General features: G+C 47.3%; 1 protein-coding gene and 1 long non-coding RNA gene across 4 annotated transcripts in view; one reads left to right on the top strand and one right to left on the bottom strand.

Annotated features, from left to right (window-relative positions):
* The window catches only part of acsf3 (acyl-CoA synthetase family member 3), a 45,280-nt gene extending 33,677 nt beyond the window's left edge, over positions 1 to 11,603 (top strand). For both annotated transcript variants that reach the window (XM_029767202.1, XM_029767203.1), the window contains exons 8-10: positions 8,255 to 8,389; positions 8,617 to 8,728; positions 10,886 to 11,603. In XM_029767202.1, the coding sequence (XP_029623062.1) occupies positions 8,255 to 8,389; positions 8,617 to 8,728; positions 10,886 to 11,003 (365 nt within the window). In that variant the 3' untranslated portion in view covers positions 11,004 to 11,603. The remainder of the gene's footprint in view (positions 1 to 8,254; positions 8,390 to 8,616; positions 8,729 to 10,885) is intronic.
* On the bottom strand, positions 17 to 3,621 carry LOC115202982 (uncharacterized). 2 transcript variants are annotated; one of them, XR_003880101.1, is made up of 3 exons: positions 3,550 to 3,592; positions 1,067 to 1,152; positions 17 to 93 (listed from the first exon to the last, which is right to left on the bottom strand). It is a non-coding gene; the product is annotated as an uncharacterized LOC115202982 (long non-coding RNA). The 2 variants fall into 2 exon arrangements; XR_003880102.1 differs by lacking the exon at positions 17 to 93 and adding an exon at positions 970 to 1,021 and having other exon boundaries at positions 1,067 to 1,124; positions 3,474 to 3,621.
* Positions 11,604 to 23,566: the final 11,963 nt, after the last annotated feature.

Raw genomic sequence — 23,566 nt, forward strand, 5'->3', positions numbered from 1 at the left:
CCCTACACTCTCACATACCCCAATACAGCCCTCAACTCTAACATACCCCAATACAGCCCTACACCTCTCACATACCCCAATACAGCCCTACACCTCTCACATACCCCCAATACAGCCTACCACCTCTCACATACCCCAATACAGCCCCACACCTCTCACCCCCAATACAGCCCCACACCCTCTCATCATACCCCAATACACCCCCACACCTCTCACATACCCCAATAAACCCCCACAACTCTCACATACCCCAATACACCCCCACACCTCTCACATACCCCAATACACCCCCACACCTCTCACATACCCCAATACAGCCCCACACCTCTCACATACCCCAATACAGCCCTACACCTCTCACATACCCAAATACAGCCCTACACCTCTCACATGCCCCACACCTCTCACATACCCCAATACAGCCCTACACCTCTCACATACCCAAATACAGTACACCTCTCACATACCCCAATACAGCCCTACACCTCTCATATACCCCAATACAGCCCTACACCTCTCAATACCCCAATACAGCCCTACACCTCTCACATGCCCCACACCTCTCACATACACCCTACACCCCAATACACCGCTACACCCCCACACCTCTCACACAGCCCAATACACACCCACACCTCTCACACAGCCCAATACACACCCACACCTCGCACACACCCCCACACCTCTCACATACCCCAATACAGCCCTACACCTCTCACATACCCCAATACAGCCCCACACCTCTCACATACCCCAATACAGCCCCACACCTCTCACATACCCCAATACAGCCCCACACCTCTCACATACCCCAATACAGCCCCACACCTCTCACATACCCCAATACAGCCCCACACCTCTCACATACCCCAATACAGCCCCACACCTCTCACATACCCCAATACTGCCCCACACCTCTCACATACCCCAATACAGCCCCACACCTCTCACACAGCCCCAATACACACCCACACCCCAATACACCCCCACACCTCTCACATACCCCAATACAGCCCTACACCTCTCACATGCCCCACACCTCACATACCCAAATACAGCCCTACACCTCTCACATACCCCAATACAGCCCTACACCTCTCACATACCCCAATACAGCCCTACACCTCTCACACTGCCCAATACACCCCACACCTCTCACACTGCCCAATACACCCCACACCTCTCACACTGCCCAATACCTCTCACATACACCCTACACCCCAATACACCGCTACACCCCCACACCTCTCACACAGCCCAATACACACCCACACCTCTCACACAGCCCAATACACACCCACACCTCGCACACACCCCCACACCTCTCACACACCCCAATACACCCCTACACCTCTCACATACCCCAATACAGCCCTTCACCTCTCACATACCCCAATCCTCCCCCACACCTCTCACACTGCCCAATACCTCTCACATATACCCCCACACCTCTCACACACCCCAATACACCCCCACACCTCTCACACAGCCCAATACACCCCACCACTCTCACACTGCCCAATACCTCTCACATATACCCCCACACCTCACACCCCCCAACACACCCCCACACTACTCACATCCCCCAATACACCCCAATACACCCCAATACACCCTCACACACCCCAATACACCCCTACACCTCTCACATACCCCAATACAGCCCTTCACCTCTCACATACCCCAATACAGCCCTACACCTCTCACATACCCCAATACAGCCCTACACCTCTCACATACCCCAATACAGCCCTACACCTCTCACACAGCCCAATACACCCACACACCTCTCACATGCCCCACACCTCTCACATACCCCAATACAGCCCCACACCTCTCACACAGCCCAATACACACCCACACCTCTCACACACCCCAATACACCCCACACCTCTCACATACCCCAATACACCCCACGACTCTCACACAGCCCAATACCTCTCACATATACCCCCACACCTCTCACACACCCCAATACACCCTAATACACACCCACATCTCTCACACACCCCAATACACCCACACCCCTCTCACATACCCCAATACAGCCCTACACCTCTCATACACCCCGATACATCCCTACCCCTCTCACACACCCCAATATACCCCCACACCTCTCACTTACCCCAATACACCCCCACACCTCTCACACCCCAATACACCCCCACACCTCTCACACCCCAATACACCCCCACACCTCTCACATACCCCAATACACCCCCACACCTCTCACATACCCCAATACACCCCCACACCTCTCACATACCCCAATACACCCCCACACCTCTCACATACCCCAATACACCCCCACACCTCTCACATACCCCAATACACCGTCACACCTCTCACATACCCAAATACAGCCCTTCACCTCTCACATACCCCAATACAGCCCCACACCTCTCACATACCCCAATACAGCCCCACACCTCTCACATAACCCAATACACCCCCACACCTCTCACATACCCCAATACAGCCCTACACCTCTCACATACCCCAATACAGCCCTACACCTCTCACGTACCCCAATACACCCCACACCTCTCACATACCCCAATACAGCCCCACACCTCTCACCCCAATACAGCCCCACACCTCTCACATACCCCAATGCACCCCCACACCTCTCACATACCCCAATACAGCCCTACACCTCTCACATACCCCAATACAGCCCCACACCTCTCACCCCAATACAGCCCCACACCTCTCACATACCCCAATGCACCCCCACACCTCTCACATACCCCAATACAGCCCTACACCTCTCACATACCCAAATACAGCCCTACACCTCTCACATACCCAAATACAGCCCTACACCTCTCACATACCCCAATACAGCCCCACACCTCTCACATAACCCAATACACCCCCACACCTCTCACACACCCCAATACACCCCACACCTCTCACATACCCCAATACACCCCCACACCTGTCACACACCCCAATACACCTCCACACCTCTCACACACCCCCACACCTCTCACACACCCCAATACACCCCTACACCTCTCATACACCCTAGTACACCCCCACACCTCTCATACACCCTAATACACACCCCAATACACCCACACCCCTCTCACATACCCCAATACAGCCCTACACCTCTCATACACCCCGATACATCCCTACCCCTCTCACACACCCCAATATACCGCCACACCTCTCACATACCCCAATACACCCCCACACCTCTCACACCCCAATACACCCCCACACCTCTCACACCCCAATACACCCCCACACCTCTCACATACCCCAATACAGCCCTACACCTCTCACATACCCAAATACAGCCCTACACCTCTCACATGCCCCACACCTCTCACACAGCCCAATACAGCCCTACACCTCTCACATACCCAAATACAGTACACCTCTCACATACCCAAATACAGTACACCTCTCACATACCCCAATACAGCCCTACACCTCTCACATACCCCAATACAGCCCTACACCTCTCACATGCCCCACACCTCTCACATACCCCAATACAGCCCTACACCTCTCACACACCCCAATACAGCCCCACACCTCTCACACTGCCCAATACCTCTCACATACACCCTACACCCCAATACACCGCTACACCCCCACACCTCTCACACAGCCCAATACACACCCACACCTCTCACACAGTCCAATACACACCCACACCTCTCACCCCCCCCACACCTCTCACACACCCCAATACACCCCTACACCTCTCACATACCCCAATACAGCCCTACACCTCTCACATACCCCAATCCTCCCCCACACCTCTCACACTGCCCAATACCTCTCACATATACCCCCACACCTCTCACACACCCCAATACACCCCCACACCTCTCACACAGCCCAATACACCCCACCACTCTCACACTGCCCATTACCTCTCACATGTACCCCCACACCTCTCACACACCCCAATACACCCCCACACTACTCACACCCCCCAATACACCCCAATACACCCTCACACACCCCAATACACCCCTACACCTCTCACATACCCCAATACAGCCCTACACCTCTCACATACCCCAATACAGCCCTACACCTCTCACACAGCCCAATACACCCACACACCTCTCACATACCCCAATACACCCCCACACCTCTCACATACCCCAATACAGCCCCACACCTCTCACATACCCCAATACAGCCCTACACCTCTCACATACCCCAATACACCCACACCCCTCACATACCCCAATACAGCCCCACACCTCTCACACAGCCCAATACACCCACACCCCTCACATACCCCAATACAGCCCCACACCTCTCACATACCCCAATACAGCCCCACACCTCTCACACAGCCCAATACACACCCACACCTCTCACACACCCCAATACACCCCAATACACCCCCACACCTCTCACATACCCCAATACACCCCACCACTCTCACACAGCCCAATACCTCTCACATATACCCCCACACCTCTCACACACCCCAATACACCCCCACACCTCTCACACACCCCCACACCTCTCACACACCCCAATACACCCCCACACCTCTCACACAGCCCAATACACACCCACACCTCTCACACACCCCAATACACCCCCACACCTCTCACATACCCCAATACACCCCCACACCTCTCACACACCCCAATACACCCCCACACCTCTCACACACCCCAATACACCCCTACACCTCTCACATACCCCAATACACCCTACACCTCTCACACACCCCAATACACCCCACACCTCTCACACACCCCAATACACCCCCCCACTCTCACACCCCCCAATACACCCCAATACACCCCCACACCTCTCACACACCCCAATACAGCCCTACACCTCTCACATACCCCAATACAGCCCTACACCTCTCACATACCCCAATACAGCCCTCAACTCTCACATACCCCAATACAGCCCTACACCTCTCACATACCCCAATACAGCCCTACACCTCTCACATACCCCAATACAGCCCTCAACTCTCACATACCCCAATACAGCCCTTCACCTCTCACATACCCCAATACAGCCCTACACCTCTCACATACCCCAATATAGCCCCACACCTCTCACATACCCCAATACAGCCCCACACCTCTCACCCCAATACAGCCCCACACCTCTCACATGCCCCACACCTCTCACCCCAATACACCCCCACACCTCTCACATACCCCAATACAACCCACCACTCTCACACAGCCCAATACCTCTCACATATACCCCCACACCTCTCACACACCCCAATACACCCCCACACCTCTCACACAGCCCAATACACCCCCACACCTCTCACATACCCCAATACAGCCCTACACCTCTCACATACCCCAATACAGCCCCACACCTCTCACACAGCCCAATACACACCCACACCTCTCACACACCCCAATACACCCCAATACACCCCCACACCTCTCACATACCCCAATACACCCCACCACTCTCACACAGCCCAATACCTCTCACATATACCCCCACACCTCTCACACACCCCAATACACCCCCACACCTCTCACACACCCCCACACCTCTCACACACCCCAATACACCCCCACACCTCTCACACAGCCCAATACACACCCACACCTCTCACACACCCCAATACACCCCCACACCTCTCACATACCCCAATACACCCCCACACCTCTCACACACCCCAATACACCCCCACACCTCTCACACACCCCACTACACCCCTACAACTCTCACATACCCCAATACACCCCTACACCTCTCACACACCCCAATACACCCCACACCTCTCACACACCCCAATACACCCCCCCACTCTCACACCCCCCAATACACCCCAATACACCCCCACACCTCTCACACACCCCAATACAGCCCTACACCTCTCACATACCCCAATACAGCCCTACACCTCTCACATACCCCAATACAGCCCTCAACTCTCACATACCCCAATACAGCCCTACACCTCTCACATACCCCAATACAGCCCTACACCTCTCACATACCCCAATACAGCCCTCAACTCTCACATACCCCAATACAGCCCTTCACCTCTCACATACCCCAATACAGCCCTACACCTCTCACATACCCCAATATAGCCCCACACCTCTCACATACCCCAATACAGCCCCACACCTCTCACCCCAATACAGCCCCACACCTCTCACATACCCCAATACAGCCCCACACCTCTCACACAGCCCAATACACACCCACACCCCAATACACCCCCACACCTCTCACATACCCCAATACAACCCACCACTCTCACACAGCCCAATACCTCTCACATATACCCCCACACCTCTCACACACCCCAATACACCCCCACACCTCTCACACAGCCCAATACACCCCCACACCTCTCACATACCCCAATACAGCCCTACACCTCTCACATACCCCAATACACCCCCACACCTCTCACATACCCCAATACAGCCCCACACCTCTCAAATACCCCAATACACCCCCACATACCCCAATGCAGCCCTACACCTCTCACATACCCCAATACAGCCCTACACTTCTCACATACCCCAATACAGCCCTACACCTCTCACATACCCCAATACAGCCCCACACCTCTCACATACCCCAATACAGCCCCACACCTCTCACATACCCCAATACAGCCCTACACCTCTCACATACCCCAATACAGCCCTACACCTCTCACACACCCCAATACAGCCCTACACCTCTCACACAGCCCAATACAGCCCTACACCTCTCACATACCCCAATACAGCCCTACACCTCTCACATACCCCAATACAGCCCCACACCTCTCACATACCCCAATACAGCCCTACACCTCTCACATACCCCAATACAGCCCTACACCTCTCACATACCCCAATACAGCTCTACACCTCTCACATACCCCAATACAGCCCCACACCTCTCACATACCCCAATACAGCCCCACACCTCTCACATACCCCAATACACCCCCACATACCCCAATACAGCCCTACACCTCTCACATACCCCAATACAGCCCTACACCTCTCACATACCCCAATACAGCCCTTCACCTCTCACATACCCCAATACAGCCCTACACCTCTCACACAGCCTTCATTTCCCTCTCCCTGCCTCAGCTGGGGACTCTGTAATGATCCACCAGAACTCTCGCCTTCTCTCCCCACCTACCCCTCGCCACATCTCAGTCCCACACTCATCCTCCACAATGACCCACTTCCCCTCCTCATCATCCCCCAGCTCCAGCTGAGCCCTCACACTCAATAACCAGCCCCTTATCACACCCAATAACCAGCCCCTTATCACACTCAATAACCAGCCCCCACACACACTTCACACACACTCCCCCTTCCACACACACACACACACTCCTCCAGTACTCCCCCGGGGTAACACCAGTAGGTGTCTAGCATGGCTCTTCTGTCTGAGGTGACAGTATGCCAGTCAGTCAGTGTTCCTCAGCCTCTCTCTGAGCCCTGGCTGGTAGGTGTGGTGTTTCCACTGAGAGAAAGTGTTACCTAGTGATGAGGTGTCAGGTGACCTGGATGTCAGCCAGCTCCCAGATATGGTCCACGGATGTTTGTGTTTTTCTATATTATATAGGCTGCTGTTTTTACAGTGCCACAGAGACGGCCCGGCACACCTGAGTCTTGGCGTTGTGCTGCTAATCAGTGGTGGGCATGGGGGAGGTAATTAAATGGAAATCCAGCTGAGCTTCTCGCTCTCTCGCTCTCTCTCTCTCTCTCTCTCTCTCTCTCTCTCTCTCTCTCTCTCTCTCTCTCTCTCTCTCTCTCTCTCTCTCTCCTTCCTCACAGCTATTTGCCCAAGAGAAAGAGGCAAAGCAGGTTGAATGCATCAGCAGCCTGTGTGTGTGTGTGTGTGGCATCCAGTATATTGCCATTCACCTGCTGATTGATGGAGCTCTCAGTCTCAGCTGTTCTGCTGTGGTCTGTGCTGGCCATGTTTGCTGTGGTTCCTCTGAGTCTCTGACACACTAATGAAGCAGGCCTGCATTGTGGTACTGTGAGTCTCTGAAACACTGAGCAGGCCTGCTTCATTATGCCACCCACCCTCTCTCCCTCCTCCACACACAAGCCTGTATTACACACAATATGCCAAGTCATGTGACAGCCCGGTGGGAGTAGGGGTTGAATGATGGAGTGTGTGTGTTTTTCAGTGCGTGGTAGATATGCATACCTATGATAGACGAGGACCGTTAAGCTATTATCATTTTTTTTGCTGTGTTTCTCCTATCTTAAGCCCAGTCTCCCTGTCTTTGTATGGTGTCCTGCAGGGGACACAGCGGTCTATAAGGATGGAGTGTACTGGATCATGGGCCGCACCTCTGTGGACATCATAAAGAGTGGAGGCTATAAGATCAGTGCTCTGGAGGTGGAGCGACACCTTCTAGCCCACCCTGATATCACAGGTAAACACAGCCTCCATTGGCTCCTTTATGCTGCTTTTCCACTGCAGGGACTTACAACGGTGCTTGGCCTAAAGACTCAGACCTTTGTGTTTCCATGGCTGGCACTATTAGATTGGTTGGGTTTAAACAACATTCATAATTTTACTCGTTGACATATTACAGTAGCTTTCAGGGTGTATCTTATTTATGGGTGTTATGCTGATGTGTGGTGACCCTTGACCTCTCAGATGTGGCTGTGATTGGTGCTCGGGACGCCACCTGGGGACAGAAGGTGACAGCGGTGGTGCAGCTGAAGAGGGGGCGGAGCATGACCCTGTCAGAGCTGAAGACCTGGGGCAGGTAACAGGCAACACAAAGGACATTCATGTCACACCAGTTTTATAGCACCATAAAGCAGCATTATTAAAACCACTTAGAAACACTATAACTCCCAATAACTGTAGAAGTATTTATTTCAAAACCATTCATTGTACCAAGTCCATAAAGGTGCTTATAAATTGTAGATCCACTGTATTACAAACCTGTGCCAGAACGAATTGTAATAGATATTTGATGTGTTGGTATGTCTGCTAGCTAGCTGTGCATTGTCATGCTGCTCCATTCCATCAAACCCTTGGTGTTCAGCGTTCTGTGGCTTTACTATTTGGGAACATGCGACAAACCTTAAAATGGTGTGTTTTTGAAAATAGAATTGCGTCCACCGCATTTATTGAATTAGAGGAAGACTTCACTGCTCAGTCCCCCAGGGAGTCATCCAGACTTGTTTATAGTAACTGCTGCTGAAGCCTCAAAATCAATAGCAATCTAACTACTGGAGAGACGGAGACAGAGAGAGAGAGACCACTCTCATTTAACTGAAGGGGCCAAGGGCAGATGTGAACTGATGAAGGGAGCTGAGGAGAGAATAGAGAGAGCGGGAGGATGAGGAAATGAGGGATTTTGATGGAGGACTGTCTGTCTGGCAGGCAAGCCGTTGCTGTTTCGGTCTTGGCTTCTTTTTTTCTCTAAATGTCACTGTGGTTTATTTTGCCCCCCAACACTGGCAGAAGACACATGTCCCTTTCTGTGGAGTGGCTCAGGGCATGTTTCTCTCCCCTCTCTCTCCCTCTCCTTGTGCCCCCTCCTTCACTCGCTGTCTGTATTCTTTCTTTCTGTCTCCCTTCCCCTCTCCGTCTCTCTCCCTCCATCTGTCTTTGTCTTTCTCTCGATCCCTCTCTGCCCACCCCTTGTGTGCGTGTGTGTGAGCGCGTGTGGGCTCCATATGGTGTGGGGGTGTGCAGGCCCTACTGCTGTGGCCTGCTGGTCCTGCATGGTGGATTAGCAGCGCTGCCTGTCTGCCAATGACCCTGCCCCCCCCCCCACCCACAGGTGCTGCCTGCGGACGGGCAAGCACAGGGCCAAGGCAGGGCCAGCCAGGGTGAAGGAGATGGAGAGGATGAACAGAAAGGGGGGGAACAAAAAAGTGCATGGATGCTCACTCCTCAGTGCCCCGGCTTCAGCTGTCACCCTGTATCTCTGTCAATCGCTGTGTTCCTCACTAGCTAGTGCAGACACACACAAACACTAACACACACACATACACACACACAACAGGCAGAGCCTCTGAGAGAAGGGTGTGTGAACAAGCCCTATTAGACACACACACACACACACACACACACACACACACATATAGTTGTGTGACACAGTCATGCAGTCATATGTATAGAGAGCAATGCAGAGAGAGAGTGAGAGAGGCAGACCCATCTGCTGCGAGGGACAGAAGTATGATTTATTGATTGACTATTCTCTGTCTATCGCCACAACACAGCCATTAGATAATAGAAACGCTGCAGGCTTCACGGCTCCACATAACAACCATGCATTCAAAATGGCAGACATTTAATTAGCTCAGCCTTGTGTTTTTGCCTTGACTATTTTGTTTTATTTCATGCTGATTACATTGTTTTGTATTAACCAAATAGGAAATGTTTTGAAGCAGTCTGGGGGATATTACCGAGGGAGAGAGACGCTCTAGTGCGTATGAAGGACGTTCTCTTATCTCTCAAACTGACTGCAACACCAGGGGCTCAGCCTTTGTTCCACTGTAATTGTTATTGTGTGTACGCTCAAGTAGTGTCTCGTGGCTTTGTGCCTGTGTGTGCGTGCCTGTGTGCGCGTGCCTGTGTGCGCGTGCCTGTGTGCGCGTGCCTGTGTGTGCGTGCCTGTGTGTAAGCAGTAGAAGAGTTAATATGTGCATGGCTTTATATGCGTTTCAGTCCTGTGTGTTAATTGTCATGTGTTGTGTTTCAGCCCTGTGTGTTAATTGTCATGTGTTGTGTTTCAGCCCTGTGTGTTAATTGTCATGTGTTGTGTTTTAGCCCTGTGTGTTAATTGTCATGTGTTGTGTTTCAGTCCTGTGTGTTAATTGTCATGTGTTGTGTTTCAGTCCTGTGTGTTAATTGTCATGTGTTGTGTTTCAGTCCTGTGTGTTAATTGTCATGTGTTGTGTTTCAGAGAGCACATGGCTCCATACACCATCCCTACAGGCCTGGTCCTTGTGGAGGAGATGCCCAGGAACCAGATGGGGAAGGTCAACAAGAAGGACCTACTCAAGCACTTCTTCCCCAGCTAACTAGTAGAGAAGCCTGCACCTCCTTCACGGCCCACCTCCTCCATGACACCTCCCTCCAACAGGAGCAGAGACCCTCCTCATACTACAGTAAACCATCAAGATGAGCTCCAAGTGACTGACTCACCAGACAGTGGTCTGGGGAAGAATGAAGAGACCTCGCTGAGGATCCCACTAACTACACCACTGACCCCACTCAGCTCTGAGTTACCGTAGGACTGTTCACTGCTGGGCCTGGAGGCACTGAGCTCAACAGCGCTGCCTTACACGTGATTAAACTGCTGTAGAGATATATTTAGTTTGGCTGCTATGACAGAGAACTGATTTAATACGATAAGGCTGCGGTGCCTTCTTTAAAGACTGAGTGCTACGATCATTAGCATGACTGGGGATCATGACATGAATAATTATGCCAACACACAAGTACATTAAGAAACCGTGAAAATGATAAGAGCAGCAAGAGATCCTTGACATTACACACAGAAGAAGAAGAGAGGGGAATACAGTGCATTTTTAAATTGCTTATAATTACAATCCAGATGGATGCCCTTGAATTGGCAATGAAGTTTATTTTAATGTAATAAAATGGATGATGTATGGACATGCCGTTTTTGGTGTTTGGTTTATTGATTGCAGCCTTGCTTAATATTCAGCTAGTGTGTAAGGGGTGACATATCGAGTGTGTGTGTGTGTGTGTGTGTAGGTAGGTGTGTGCAGCTGTGGGTACACAGGTGTGATGAGAGCCTAGAGGCAGAGAAAGTCTAGATAGAGAAGTGTCCCACAGCTGGGAATCCTCCACCCTCCTCCTTTCTTCTCCATCATCCTCCTCTCTTTTCATCTCTCCTCCTACCGGCTACTGTGAGAGATAGTGACTACGCCATTCATTGTTTGACACCATCATCATGGGTCAAGAATGGATAACTTGAGCGTTCCCTCTTAGCAGAATGGTGACATTTCATATACTATACTGAATAAAAATATAAACGCATCATGTAAAGTGTTGGTCCCATGTTTCATGAGCTAAAACATGTCAGAAGTGTTCCATACGCACAAAAATGTCTCAAATTTTGTGCGTAAATTTGGTTACATCCCTGTTAGTGAGCATTTCTCCTTTGCCAAGGTAATCCATCCATGTGACAGGTGTGGCATATCAAGAAGCTGATTAAACAGCATGATCATTACACAGGTGCACCTTGTGCTGGGGACAAAAGGCCAGTCTAATGTGTGCAGTTTTGTCACACAACACAAGTTTTGAGGACGCGTGCATTTGGCATGCTCACTGCAGGAAAGTCCACCAGAGCTGTTGCCAGAGTACTTAATGTTCATTTCTCTACCATAAACTGCCTCCAAGGTCGTTTTAGAGAATTTGGCAGTACGTCCAACTGGCCTCACAACCGCAGACCACATAACCACGCCAGCCCAGGACCTCCACATCCGGCTTCGAAACCTGCAGGATCATCTGAGACAAGCCACCCGGACAGCTGATGAAACTGGGTTTGCACAACCAAAGATTTTCTGTAAACTGTCAGAAACCGCCTCAGGGAAGCTTATCTACGTGCTCTTCGTCCTCACCAGGGTTTTGAACGACTGCAGTTCGGTGCATATCTGTATTCCCAGTCATGTGAAATCCATAGATTTGGGCATCATTTATTTATTTCAATTGACTAATTTCCTTATATGAACTGTAACTTAATAACATTGAAATTGTTGCATGTTGCGTTTATATTTTTGTCTATAGAAATACAAGTACACATAATGACTCCATGGATTCTGAGAAAGACAGACTCTATAGTACTCCTACCGTTGATGTGTTGGCTTGTTAAGAGCAGCCAGAGGCAACATCCTGTTCAATTTGAATATAGAGTTTGTATATCATTAAATATACAATTTGATAGTCTGTACACACCCTTGAAAATAGCAGAGTAAAATTCAGCTGGAGGTGTCGGAGGAGGGGGAGATCCGTGTAGTTAGCCGATGCATCAGAGCCCCAACGTTCCTTCTCTTTGTGTTTGCATCTTTGGGAATGATCTGGTATAAATGATGTTACGGTATGGCGCAGCTCCATATCAATAAATCAGCACAATCACAGTGTGTGTGCCAAGCAGGAGGCAGGTAGGGCTGGAGCCTGGCAGCATCAGGCTGGGAGCCACTGGTGCTGCTGGGTAAACCTGGGATACTGGCTCCCTGAAACCTGGCAACCTGCTAACACACACACACACACTACAGTACAGCATGGAGAGAGAGGTACAGTACAGAGAGGAAGACAACACACACTACAGTACAGCATGGAGAGAGAGGTACAGTACAGAGAGGAAGACAACACACACTACAGTACAGCATGGAGAGAGAGGTACAGTACAGAGAGGAAGACAACACACACTACAGTACAGCATGGAGAGAGAGGTACAGTACAGAGAGGAAGACAACACACACTACAGTACAGCATGGAGAGAGAGGTACAGTACAGAGAGGAAGACAACACACACTACAGTACAGCATGGAGAGAGAGGTACAGTACAGAGAGGAAGACAACACACACTACAGTACAGCATGGAGAGAGAGGTACAGTACAGAGAGGAAGACAACACACACTACAGTACAGCATGGAGAGAGAGGTACAGTACAGAGAGGAAGACAACACACACTACAGTACAGCATGGAGAGAGAGGTACAGTACAGAGAGGAAGACAACACACACTACAGTACAGCATGGAGAGAGGGAGGACGGGAAGGAGAGAAATAGGAATAAAACAAGTACGGAGTAAATGGACAGGAAGGGAGGAAAATAGAGGAAAACAAGAGAGTGGTAAAGAGGTGGGGAGAGAGAGTGGAAGGAATGACCCCCCTCCTCTTCCTCCTCCACCCACAGTCACCAGAGACCTGATTAAAAGAGCAGGTTTATCGATCTGTGGGTTGGCAGGGCAGGATGGATGTGCTGGGAGGATTGCTGGGGCACCAGTGGACAGGCTCTGTGCTCGCAGCGTCCACACCGTGCCTGGCCAGCATGGCAGTCACTCAGGGTGGGCCCAACACTCAGGTGGTGGGAGGTCACTCCCAGGACTCTGGCGTGATGGAGTGCTTGTGCCCTTGGACTACTTCCTCCTCTTTTCCCCCCTCCTCTCCCAAACACACACACAGATACACACACCCCCACCCCACTGGCTGTGTGGCCGCTGGAGCGTGGTGGTCGAGGTTGTCTGCAGATGGCTGCTTATTGGGCCCCAGGGCCCAGAGGGGCCACCAGGGAGAGGAGGCAGAGAGAAGGGCAAGCGCTGCCCGCCTCTGCCGCGTTTCACTGGGCTCATCTCGTCTCCTGCACGCCTGCCTGCCCGCAATGAATGATGCTATAGCTGCATGCAGAAAGACAGACAGCCTCTCCCCTAACACACGGCGAGAAGAAAGAGAGGGAGGAGACTAGAGCAAGCCAAATGTCATCGCAATCTAACACTGAATTGAAATGAGCGAGGGGGGTTTAATATTTGAAAGGGTGTGGGCTTTCAAAGAGAATGCCCTGCTGCTTTGTATGGATACCTTGCTAATTGAGAGCTTTTGTATTTCCACTCAGCTCAAGGTGTTTCTTCATTTTTCCCTCCATGTTTCTTTTTTCAAACTTCTCTCTTTTGAGTCTTCTAAGTCACTCGGCACTTGAAAGGGATCCATCATAAATGATTCAGCGAGAGAGAGAGGTTCATTCTGGATCCTCTTTGAACACTCCTACTGCAGAGTAAACAGGTCTGACTGTTTGAAGTAATTGCGAGATACAGGGAATGAGATGTATTAAAAACATGGTACATAAATGGTATGTACTGGGAGAGAAGGAGGGAGAGGAGGCGAAAACAACAGCCTGCAAACATATACAGTCAAACGTGCACACGTACACACTTTTGACAATAACAAAAGGCTGTGTTCAAAAGAACATTGCAGTGCCCGAGTGCCAAGCCGGTGGCTAATTGATTAATGTGACAGAGCTAATAAAACGTAGCGGAGTGAGGGATGGAAAGATGACAGGCCTCATGTTGTCTCTCAGCCTCTTTCCAGCCACGGGACATGGTGGGGGGCACACACCCCTCACCTCCCCGCTCACCCCCCAGTGTCTGCTTGGGCTGTGTGCTGTGGAAGCCAGCTCACTCAGGCAGTACAGTGCTGCTGTTTGCATGCTAATGTTTATTCTGTTCTACCTCTGTGGCTCTGCCCAAGGCTTGGTTTTCATTCAGCTCCTGCTGACTTGGGATCTCTTTTAAAGGGACAGAGAGCGATCGACTCTTCGTCACCACTGACACAATGTTACAACTGGTTCAGCTCTCATGGGGATTGGATGTGAAGTGTACTTTATTACAAGACTAAAGTGTCCTGATTTAAGAATGTCTTGAAATAGTCTATCAATTCTATAAGGGATTGAAAATGATAGAGGAAAAGACATACTGTAGAGAAAAAGACATACTGTAATGAAATATACATAGACATACTGTAACGAAATATACATAAAGACATACTGTAATGAAATATACATAGACATACTGTAATGAAATATACATAAAGACATACTGTAATGAAATATACATAGACATACTGTAATGAAATATACATAAAGACATACTGTAATGAAATATACATAGACATACTGTAATGAAATATACATAGACATACTGTAACGAAATATACATAGACATACTGTAATGAAATATACATAGACATACTGTAACGAAATATACATAAAGACATACTGTAATGAAATATACATAAAGACATACTGTAACGAAATATACATAGACATACTGTAATGAAATATACATAGAGACATACTGTAATGAAATATACATAGAGACATACTGTAATGAAATATACATAGACATACTGTAATGAAATATACATAAAGACATACTGTAATGAAATATACATAGACATACTGTAATGAAATATACATAGACATACTGTAATGAAATATACATAGACATACTGTAATGAAATATACATAAAGACATACTGTAACGAAATATACATAGACATACTGTAATGAAATATACATAGACATACTGTAACGAAATATACATAAAGACATACTGTAATGAAATATACATAGACATACTGTAACGAAATATACATAGACATACTGTAATGAAATATACATAAAGACATACTGTAACGAAATATACATAGAGACATACTGTAACGAAATATACATAAAGACATACTGTAATGAAATATACATAAAGACATACTGTAATGAAATATACATAGACATACTGTAATGAAATATACATAGACATACTGTAATGAAATATACATAAAGACATACTGTAATGAAATATACATAGACATACTGTAACGAAATATACATAAAGACATACTGTAATGAAATATACATAGACATACTGTAATGAAATATACATAGACATACTGTAATGAAATATACATAAAGACATACTGTAATGAAATATACATACTGTAACAAAATATACATACTGTAACAAAATATACAAATATACATAATACAATTGTATTATCTTGTTTTTTATGTTTTCTTCATCGTCCGTCTCTAGAGGTTAATTGTTTCCAGTTCCATACTTCTCCTTTCTGCATATGTGAGCATTCAAGTGGGTGTGTGTATGCAAGTAACTCTGTGTCCGAATGCGTCTGTGTGGGTTTGCAGTTTTTATCTGTAATGGACAGAGGATCTGGGCTGCAAACTTTTTGAGGAGCAAAACGGATCAATATCGAATTATCATGTTCCAGCACTCATAACTCGGTCTACTCAACAATGGGGAAAGACAAGGTCATGGGAGAATAAATAGCAGGCAGACTAGCTAATGATCTATCATTCTGGACAAGCGCAGGCACCCAGGAGCTGGGCGGCTGACAAGATCATTAATAAAAGCTGCTGGGAGCGTGATCGATCGCTCTGATGGATGATCACAGCCACAAATACTATAAAACACCTGGCCGTCCCGTCATCCCCAGCCTCATCCCCAGCCCCAAGGTGAGCTAGCCTGGTCAGAGATGCTCCTCTCCTCTCAGTATCCTCTTCAGTCCAATCAAAACTCCTCACAAACAAACATCTCTATCAGACCAACCTGCTGGGCAGATGGCTGTGGTGTGGAATCCCTTTAGTGTGTGAAAGAAACGGTCATTTTGTTTCTCTCTCTAGAGGTTAAGCTAGACTGCTGTGTGGCTGGGTCTCTGGGTGTGCTGCTGTGTAGCAGGGAGGCCCACTGTGAGGATCATTGTCGGCTGATGAATAGATACAGGGCAAATCTGCTGGTAAATCTGGGAGTCAGCAGGTAATGGAGTAACACCGCACACACTGACTGGAGAAATGGGAGGGAGCTATTCATTATTGACCCGTTTGCACTGATACTAAACTCTGTGTTGGTAACATCTATCTCCCACAACTCTCTCTCTCTACTTCTCTCTCACCCGTTCCTTCCTTACTCAGCAGTTAATCTAGATTCACAATCTGTATTTGAGGGAGGGAGAATGAGTACAGGGGATGTAGGTAGCAGCTCCTTGCATGGGTGCGTGTATCAATATCTGTACATTGATCTGGCCTCTCGTCCTCATTCATCCAGATATGGATGGATTTTCTGTGCAGCTATCTGTGCGGGGTATCTGACTGATGAGTCCTGCTCTCAGAGCATGATGCAGGAGCCCCAGTCCTGTTCAGTCTTGTTCTGTTCCTCAGACATACAGCCAGTAAGGCCAGGGGCAGGACAGTCTCTTCAGTAAGGTGCTCAGGCAGGCCTGGGGTATGGGAGACATGGAGGATTGGTGCATGTGGATGAGTAGTATTATCTCCCAGAGAAAATTGCAAGGATATTATGTGGGTCTCACAATGTCAAAGGGCTTAGTGCAGATTGGCTGTTTGACTGTCCATGAGTATGAGTCACAGGCTGTGCCTCTTAATGTGTAATGTCATGCCTGTTCTCTCCACTAAGGCTGAGCTGAGTGTCTGTGCCGAGCCGGGTGGGTTGTCGTTTAGTCCTGATCATAAATCAGAGGGGGCATTGAGATCGCCACACTGGGGCTCTATGTGTAATTACAAAGCTGACATTTAAACAGGACCAGCCATATTTCAACCCTCTCCAGCCCAGCACCAGACCCAAAGTGTACCACGAACCACGTCAACGGTTTTTACTTTTCAATAAGAAGAGGAAAATCAATAAGAGGTAAAATGCATTCTAATGCCTCGTTAATGGGTCTGGGTATTAATTATTCAGCGGCGCCCATTTTATCTGCTCATTAAAGTGGCAGCTGGGAGGAGAAATATGCAGCATTGTGCTGCAATAGCCAGGATCATTACCACAATCTCCTCCACAATGCAGGACGAGCACGCGCACGCACGCACGCACGCACACACACACACGCACACACACACACACACACACACACACAGTACCAGAGCACTGATGGAACAAACGTTTTGGTCAATCTCATCTCCTGTGTTTCGGTACTGTTCGTATGCATGTGCATTCCTGTATCTGTATGGGAGAGTGTGTGTGTTTGTTGTTTTTTGTACGTAAGTGTTATATATAATAGATCAATCTTTGATATACAGATGCATGTCTTTACATAACACTGTCTCCACAACCCCGGCCATCTAGCCCAGGACATCTTTAATGCAGGAATGGCAGTGTTGGAGGGGAAATTAAAATTCCTCTTTGGCCCACTGTCGACCTGTGTAAGCAGCGTGATCTGTCAGTAAGGCTGCATGACAGGATTTCTAATGACACTGCAGCCGTCCTGGGCACAAATTGCTTTGACTTGATTTATTTTTCCTTCTTTTACCACCACCATCCCCCTTCACCACACTGCCATTCAAGCACAAAGCCAATAACACACACACATGTACACACACACTCACACATGCTGAAATCTCCTCTCCAGTACCATGCCAGTGGCAGAGAACATCTGTCTTTCGGTCCCCCTGCCACACAGCGTTAGAGTCAGGGTAGGTTGCTCACTCGAGTGGCCTGCCTGGGAAGGCCTCTGGGTAGAGCTGGCTGTGGTGGGGCGTCCAAGCGGAAACTTGTCCTGCGGTCCATCCTGCCTGCCCCTCTCCCTTTGTGTGTTTGGGCATGGGGGTGGTGGACATGGACAGGCATGAGGATGAACTGGAGTGGACCCGGATCAGGGGGCACTAGGGCCTCAAAAACATCCAAGGTCTCCCAGGCTATTCTGGTGTTGGTTCTGTCAGAGTGTATCTATGTTTGTGTTTCTCTCGGGCAATGCTGCAACCGCCCTGAAAATGATGCTGCCGTGTGCTCAGTCACTGTTTGACCAGTTTTAATCTCTCTGCATTTAGACTGTTTAAATTGTTTCAGTTCAGTTAAGTTCCTATTTATCTAACCAAAGTGGAATCCTATCAGAGCAAGCAGCCAGGCGTCTGTCAGTCAGGCTGCAGATAGCTCGCTCATGCAGGAACAGCGACAGATAAGGAGGGAGAAAATGCTATTTAATCAAAAGGGGGAGGAGGGGGAGGAAGAGGGAGGCTGAGCGCTGGGGAGGCAGGTGTGCTTTAAGGACACTTTAGTTCCACTTTCAGGGTCTCTCTCTATCTCCGTTTCTCGTTCCCTCCCACTCTCCTTCTCTCCCTCCATCTCTCCTTGCCCTTTACCTCTGTACAGGCAGAAGTGGGTGAGGTATTTATCATCTTTATTCCTGGAAGTTTGAGGGCCCTGCGTGGACCTGATAAATGGGGCAGGCAGTGATGTGCAGCCACCTCAGGTGGGGAAACGAGACAGCTATTTAGTGGCTGAACAAGACACATCACTTTTCTTTTATTGTTTTCAAACCGCATGGAGGAGGATAAAACAGAGCCGAGGCAATCTAAGAGAGGGGGGAGAAATCAACAGGAGTACTATCGTTTCCCAGAAAGGAAACCACAAATAGGCCCAGGATGGGCCAATATCCATATATACTGGAAAATTGCCTTGGGTATCACCATGTTGACAAATCTTTTTCCCTTTGACAATGATTACTCTGTTATAGCACACATAAAGCATTTAGACAGCCTCCCTACCAAAGAGACCACTATCTCTGGGAGCAGAAGGGCTGCAGGAGGTAGCAGGCAGTGTTTTCAGGCCCAGGGCATGGGCACTCATAGTCAGGGCCCATCCATGTGTGCACGTTTCTGTCACTGTGTGTTTCTGTCTGTGTGTTAAGGTTATTATAGTAAACATAAATGAAAACCCAAAGGAAAACGAATCATGAGAATTTAGTAAACTGAAATAAAATAATTAGCAACACGTTTGAAAAACTATACTGAAACTATGAACTTTGACTCCAAACCTAACAAAAATAAAAACCATCATGAATTATGTTTATGTTATGTTTTTGGGGTGGGGCAAAAATCTAATTGGGTATTTGTGGGCAGAACTGAAAAAGCGTGTGCGAGCAAGGAGGTCAACAAACCTGACTCAGTTACACCAGCTCTGTCAGGAGGAATGGGCCAAAATTCACCCAACTTAAACAGGGGTGAAAGTAAGGCGGTATGGTCCGGTACAGCGTCCCGGAAAAATAAATAGCGGGCATACACTGTATCGGTAAAACATGAGCCTATCACAATAATTAAAACAAATTGTCTCAAAAACTGTAGGCTATTACACCACGTTTTATCATTACCGCATGTCAGATGCATGAAAAATGTGGGAATGGACTTGAAAACAGGTGGAATAGCCTACGCTCCAAAATACGTTGTGGTTCCGCGAGAACACTGACATTTTTCCAAGGCAGAGATGAGTGGCGACAGAGACAGCAGTTGACGCATAAATTCTGGCCTTTCAGTTCTCTGCTGCCAATGACTGGAACGAACTACAAAAATCTCTGAAACTGGAAACACTTATCTCCCTCACTAGCTTTAAGCACCAGCTGTCAGAGCAGCTCACAGATCACTGCACCTGTACATAGCCCATCTATAATTTAGCCCAAACTACTACCTCTTCCCCTACTGTATTTATTTATTTTATTTATTTTGCTCCTTTGCACCATATTATTTATATTTTAACTTTGAACTTTCTTCAAACTACAAATCTACCATTCGAGTGTTTTTTCTTGCTATCCTTTATTTACTTTGCCACCATGGCATTTTTTGCCTTTACCTCCCTTATTCTCACATCATTTGCTCACATTGTATATAGTCTTATTTTTTTTCTACTGCATCATTGATTGTATGTTGTTTTACTCCATGTGTAACTCTGTGTTGTTGTATGTTGTCGAACTGCTTTGCTTTATCTTGGCCAGGTCGCAATTGTAAATGAGAACTTGTTCTCAACTTGCCTACCTGGTTAAATAAAGGTGAAATAAAATAAAATAAAATAAATAATGACAATAGCCAAATGTCATTACAATTTTTGTGTGTTTTGTGTATGTCTCTTTCCATTCACTACTGTTTGGAGGCTGGAAATATGTTGCGAGTGGGTGAATGTGCGCGGTTAGTCTAGTAAAGGAGCCCTTTGAAGGGAATGTTTGAGAATCAAATAAAAACATCATGCCTGGGTGTGTTTATGCCACAATAAAAGGTCATACATTTTAAATGTGAAATGACAAATCTTTAGGACTGGGCCCAGAGAGATGCTATTGAATGAATAGGGGTTCTATATGTAGTTCTATGATTAGGCCCATGAGGTCTCTTAACTTAAATTATACTTTCACCCCTGCACATAAATCAGACAAACTGCACACAAACAGTGGTGTTAAGTACTTAAGTAAAAGTATCTGTACTTTACTTAACTATTTATATTTTTGACAACTTTTATTTTTACTTCACTACACTCCTACAGAAAGTTGTGTGCGTTTTACTACATTTTCCCTGACACCCAAAAACACTCGTTACATTTTGAATGCTTAGCAGGACAGGAAAATGGTCAAATTCACACACTTATCAAGATAACATCCCTGGTCATCCCTACTGCCTCTGATCTGGCTCACTAAACAAAAAATTGTGTGCTGTCTGTTTTGCTTAATATAAGGAATTGTAAATTATTCATATTTTTACTTTTGATACTTAGTCTATTTTAGCAACTACATTTACTTTTGATACTTATGTGTATTTAAAACCAAATACTTTAAAACTTTTACTCACGTAGTATTTTACTGGGTGACTTTCACTTGAGTCATTTATGAGAATTGAGTACTTTTTCCACCCCTGCACATAAATCACAAAGGTCCTGTTTCTGTCATCTCTTTGGTCACGTTCACATAGGTCAAACAAAAACACCCAAATGATTGGTTGACAATAGAGCCTCCCACAATGCAGGAAATGGCTGCAGGATGAATGCGGTGTTCAAAACAACTTATGTAGAATATAGTACACATAATGAAAAACCCTTGAATGAGTAGGTGTGTCCAAACTATTGACTGGTACTGTAGATATCTAAACTAAGTGTTTTGATAACTTTCAAATGTAGTAACAGGTCCACATAAAATAAACAACCCTTTAAATAACACCATAGAAGCAGTGTTCTGCTAATATAACAATGTGCACCGTTCATCTTTCATTGTTATTCCCAGCCGATACAGGTACTGTGCCTGTCGGCATTTTGTCTGGTGGTAATGGGGCTACCTTGGCAAACCAACTTGGTCTCAAAATATTTTGTGTTATTCTGTACGTAAATCTGGGATATCCCATTTAGTATGACATGTTACGTTTCGTATGGTATGTATTAATTTGTGGATGTCCAACATTAATTTCGTATAATGTGTTACTAATTACAATTTGTACAATATGTTACGATTTTGCTAAACATATGATACGTTACGAATTCCAATTTGTTGTTCTTAATTCTAGCTAGGTGGCTAACATTAGCTAGGCGGCTAACATTAGCTAGGCTAGGGGTTAGGGTTAATGTTAGGAGTTAGGTTAAAGTTAGGGGAAGGGTTAGCTAAAATGCTAAAGTTGTCCGTGATGAGATTCTAACATGCAACCTTTGGGTTGCTATACGTTCGCGTTATATGCCCACCCTCCCTGTCCAACCACCCTCCTTTAGTTTTTGCCTTAAATTAAGTAACCTTCTGTCTTATGCAACCATACGAAATCATACTAATTTGAGTGTCCGGATTTATGTTTACTATGTTATGTCTAGTCTATGAGACCAGGCTGGGCAAACATGTCAGAGTGGTCATACCTACAGTTGAAGTCAGAAGTTTACATACACTTAGGTTGGAGTCATTAAAACTCGTTTTTCAACCAATCCACAAATTTCTTGTTAACAAACTGTAGTTTTGGCAAGTCGGTTAGGACATCTACTTTGTGCATGACACAAGTTATTTTTCCAACAATTGTTAACAGACAGATTATTTCACTTATAATTTACTGCATCACAATTTCAGTGGGTCAGAAGTTTACATACACTAAGTTGACTGTGCCTTTAAACAGCTTGGAAAATTCCAGAAAATGATGTCATGTCTTTAGAAGCTTCTGATAGGCTGATTGACATCATTTGAGCAAAGGACCTTGTGAAGATGTTGGAGGAAACAGGTACAAAAGTATCTATATCCACAGTAAAATGAGTCCTATATCAACATAACCTGAAAGGCCGCTCAGCAAGGAAGAAGCCACTGCTCCAAAACCG

Source organism: Salmo trutta, chromosome 12, assembly GCF_901001165.1.
Source record: "Salmo trutta chromosome 12, fSalTru1.1, whole genome shotgun sequence".
Classification (NCBI taxonomy): Eukaryota; Metazoa; Chordata; class Actinopteri; order Salmoniformes; family Salmonidae; genus Salmo; species Salmo trutta.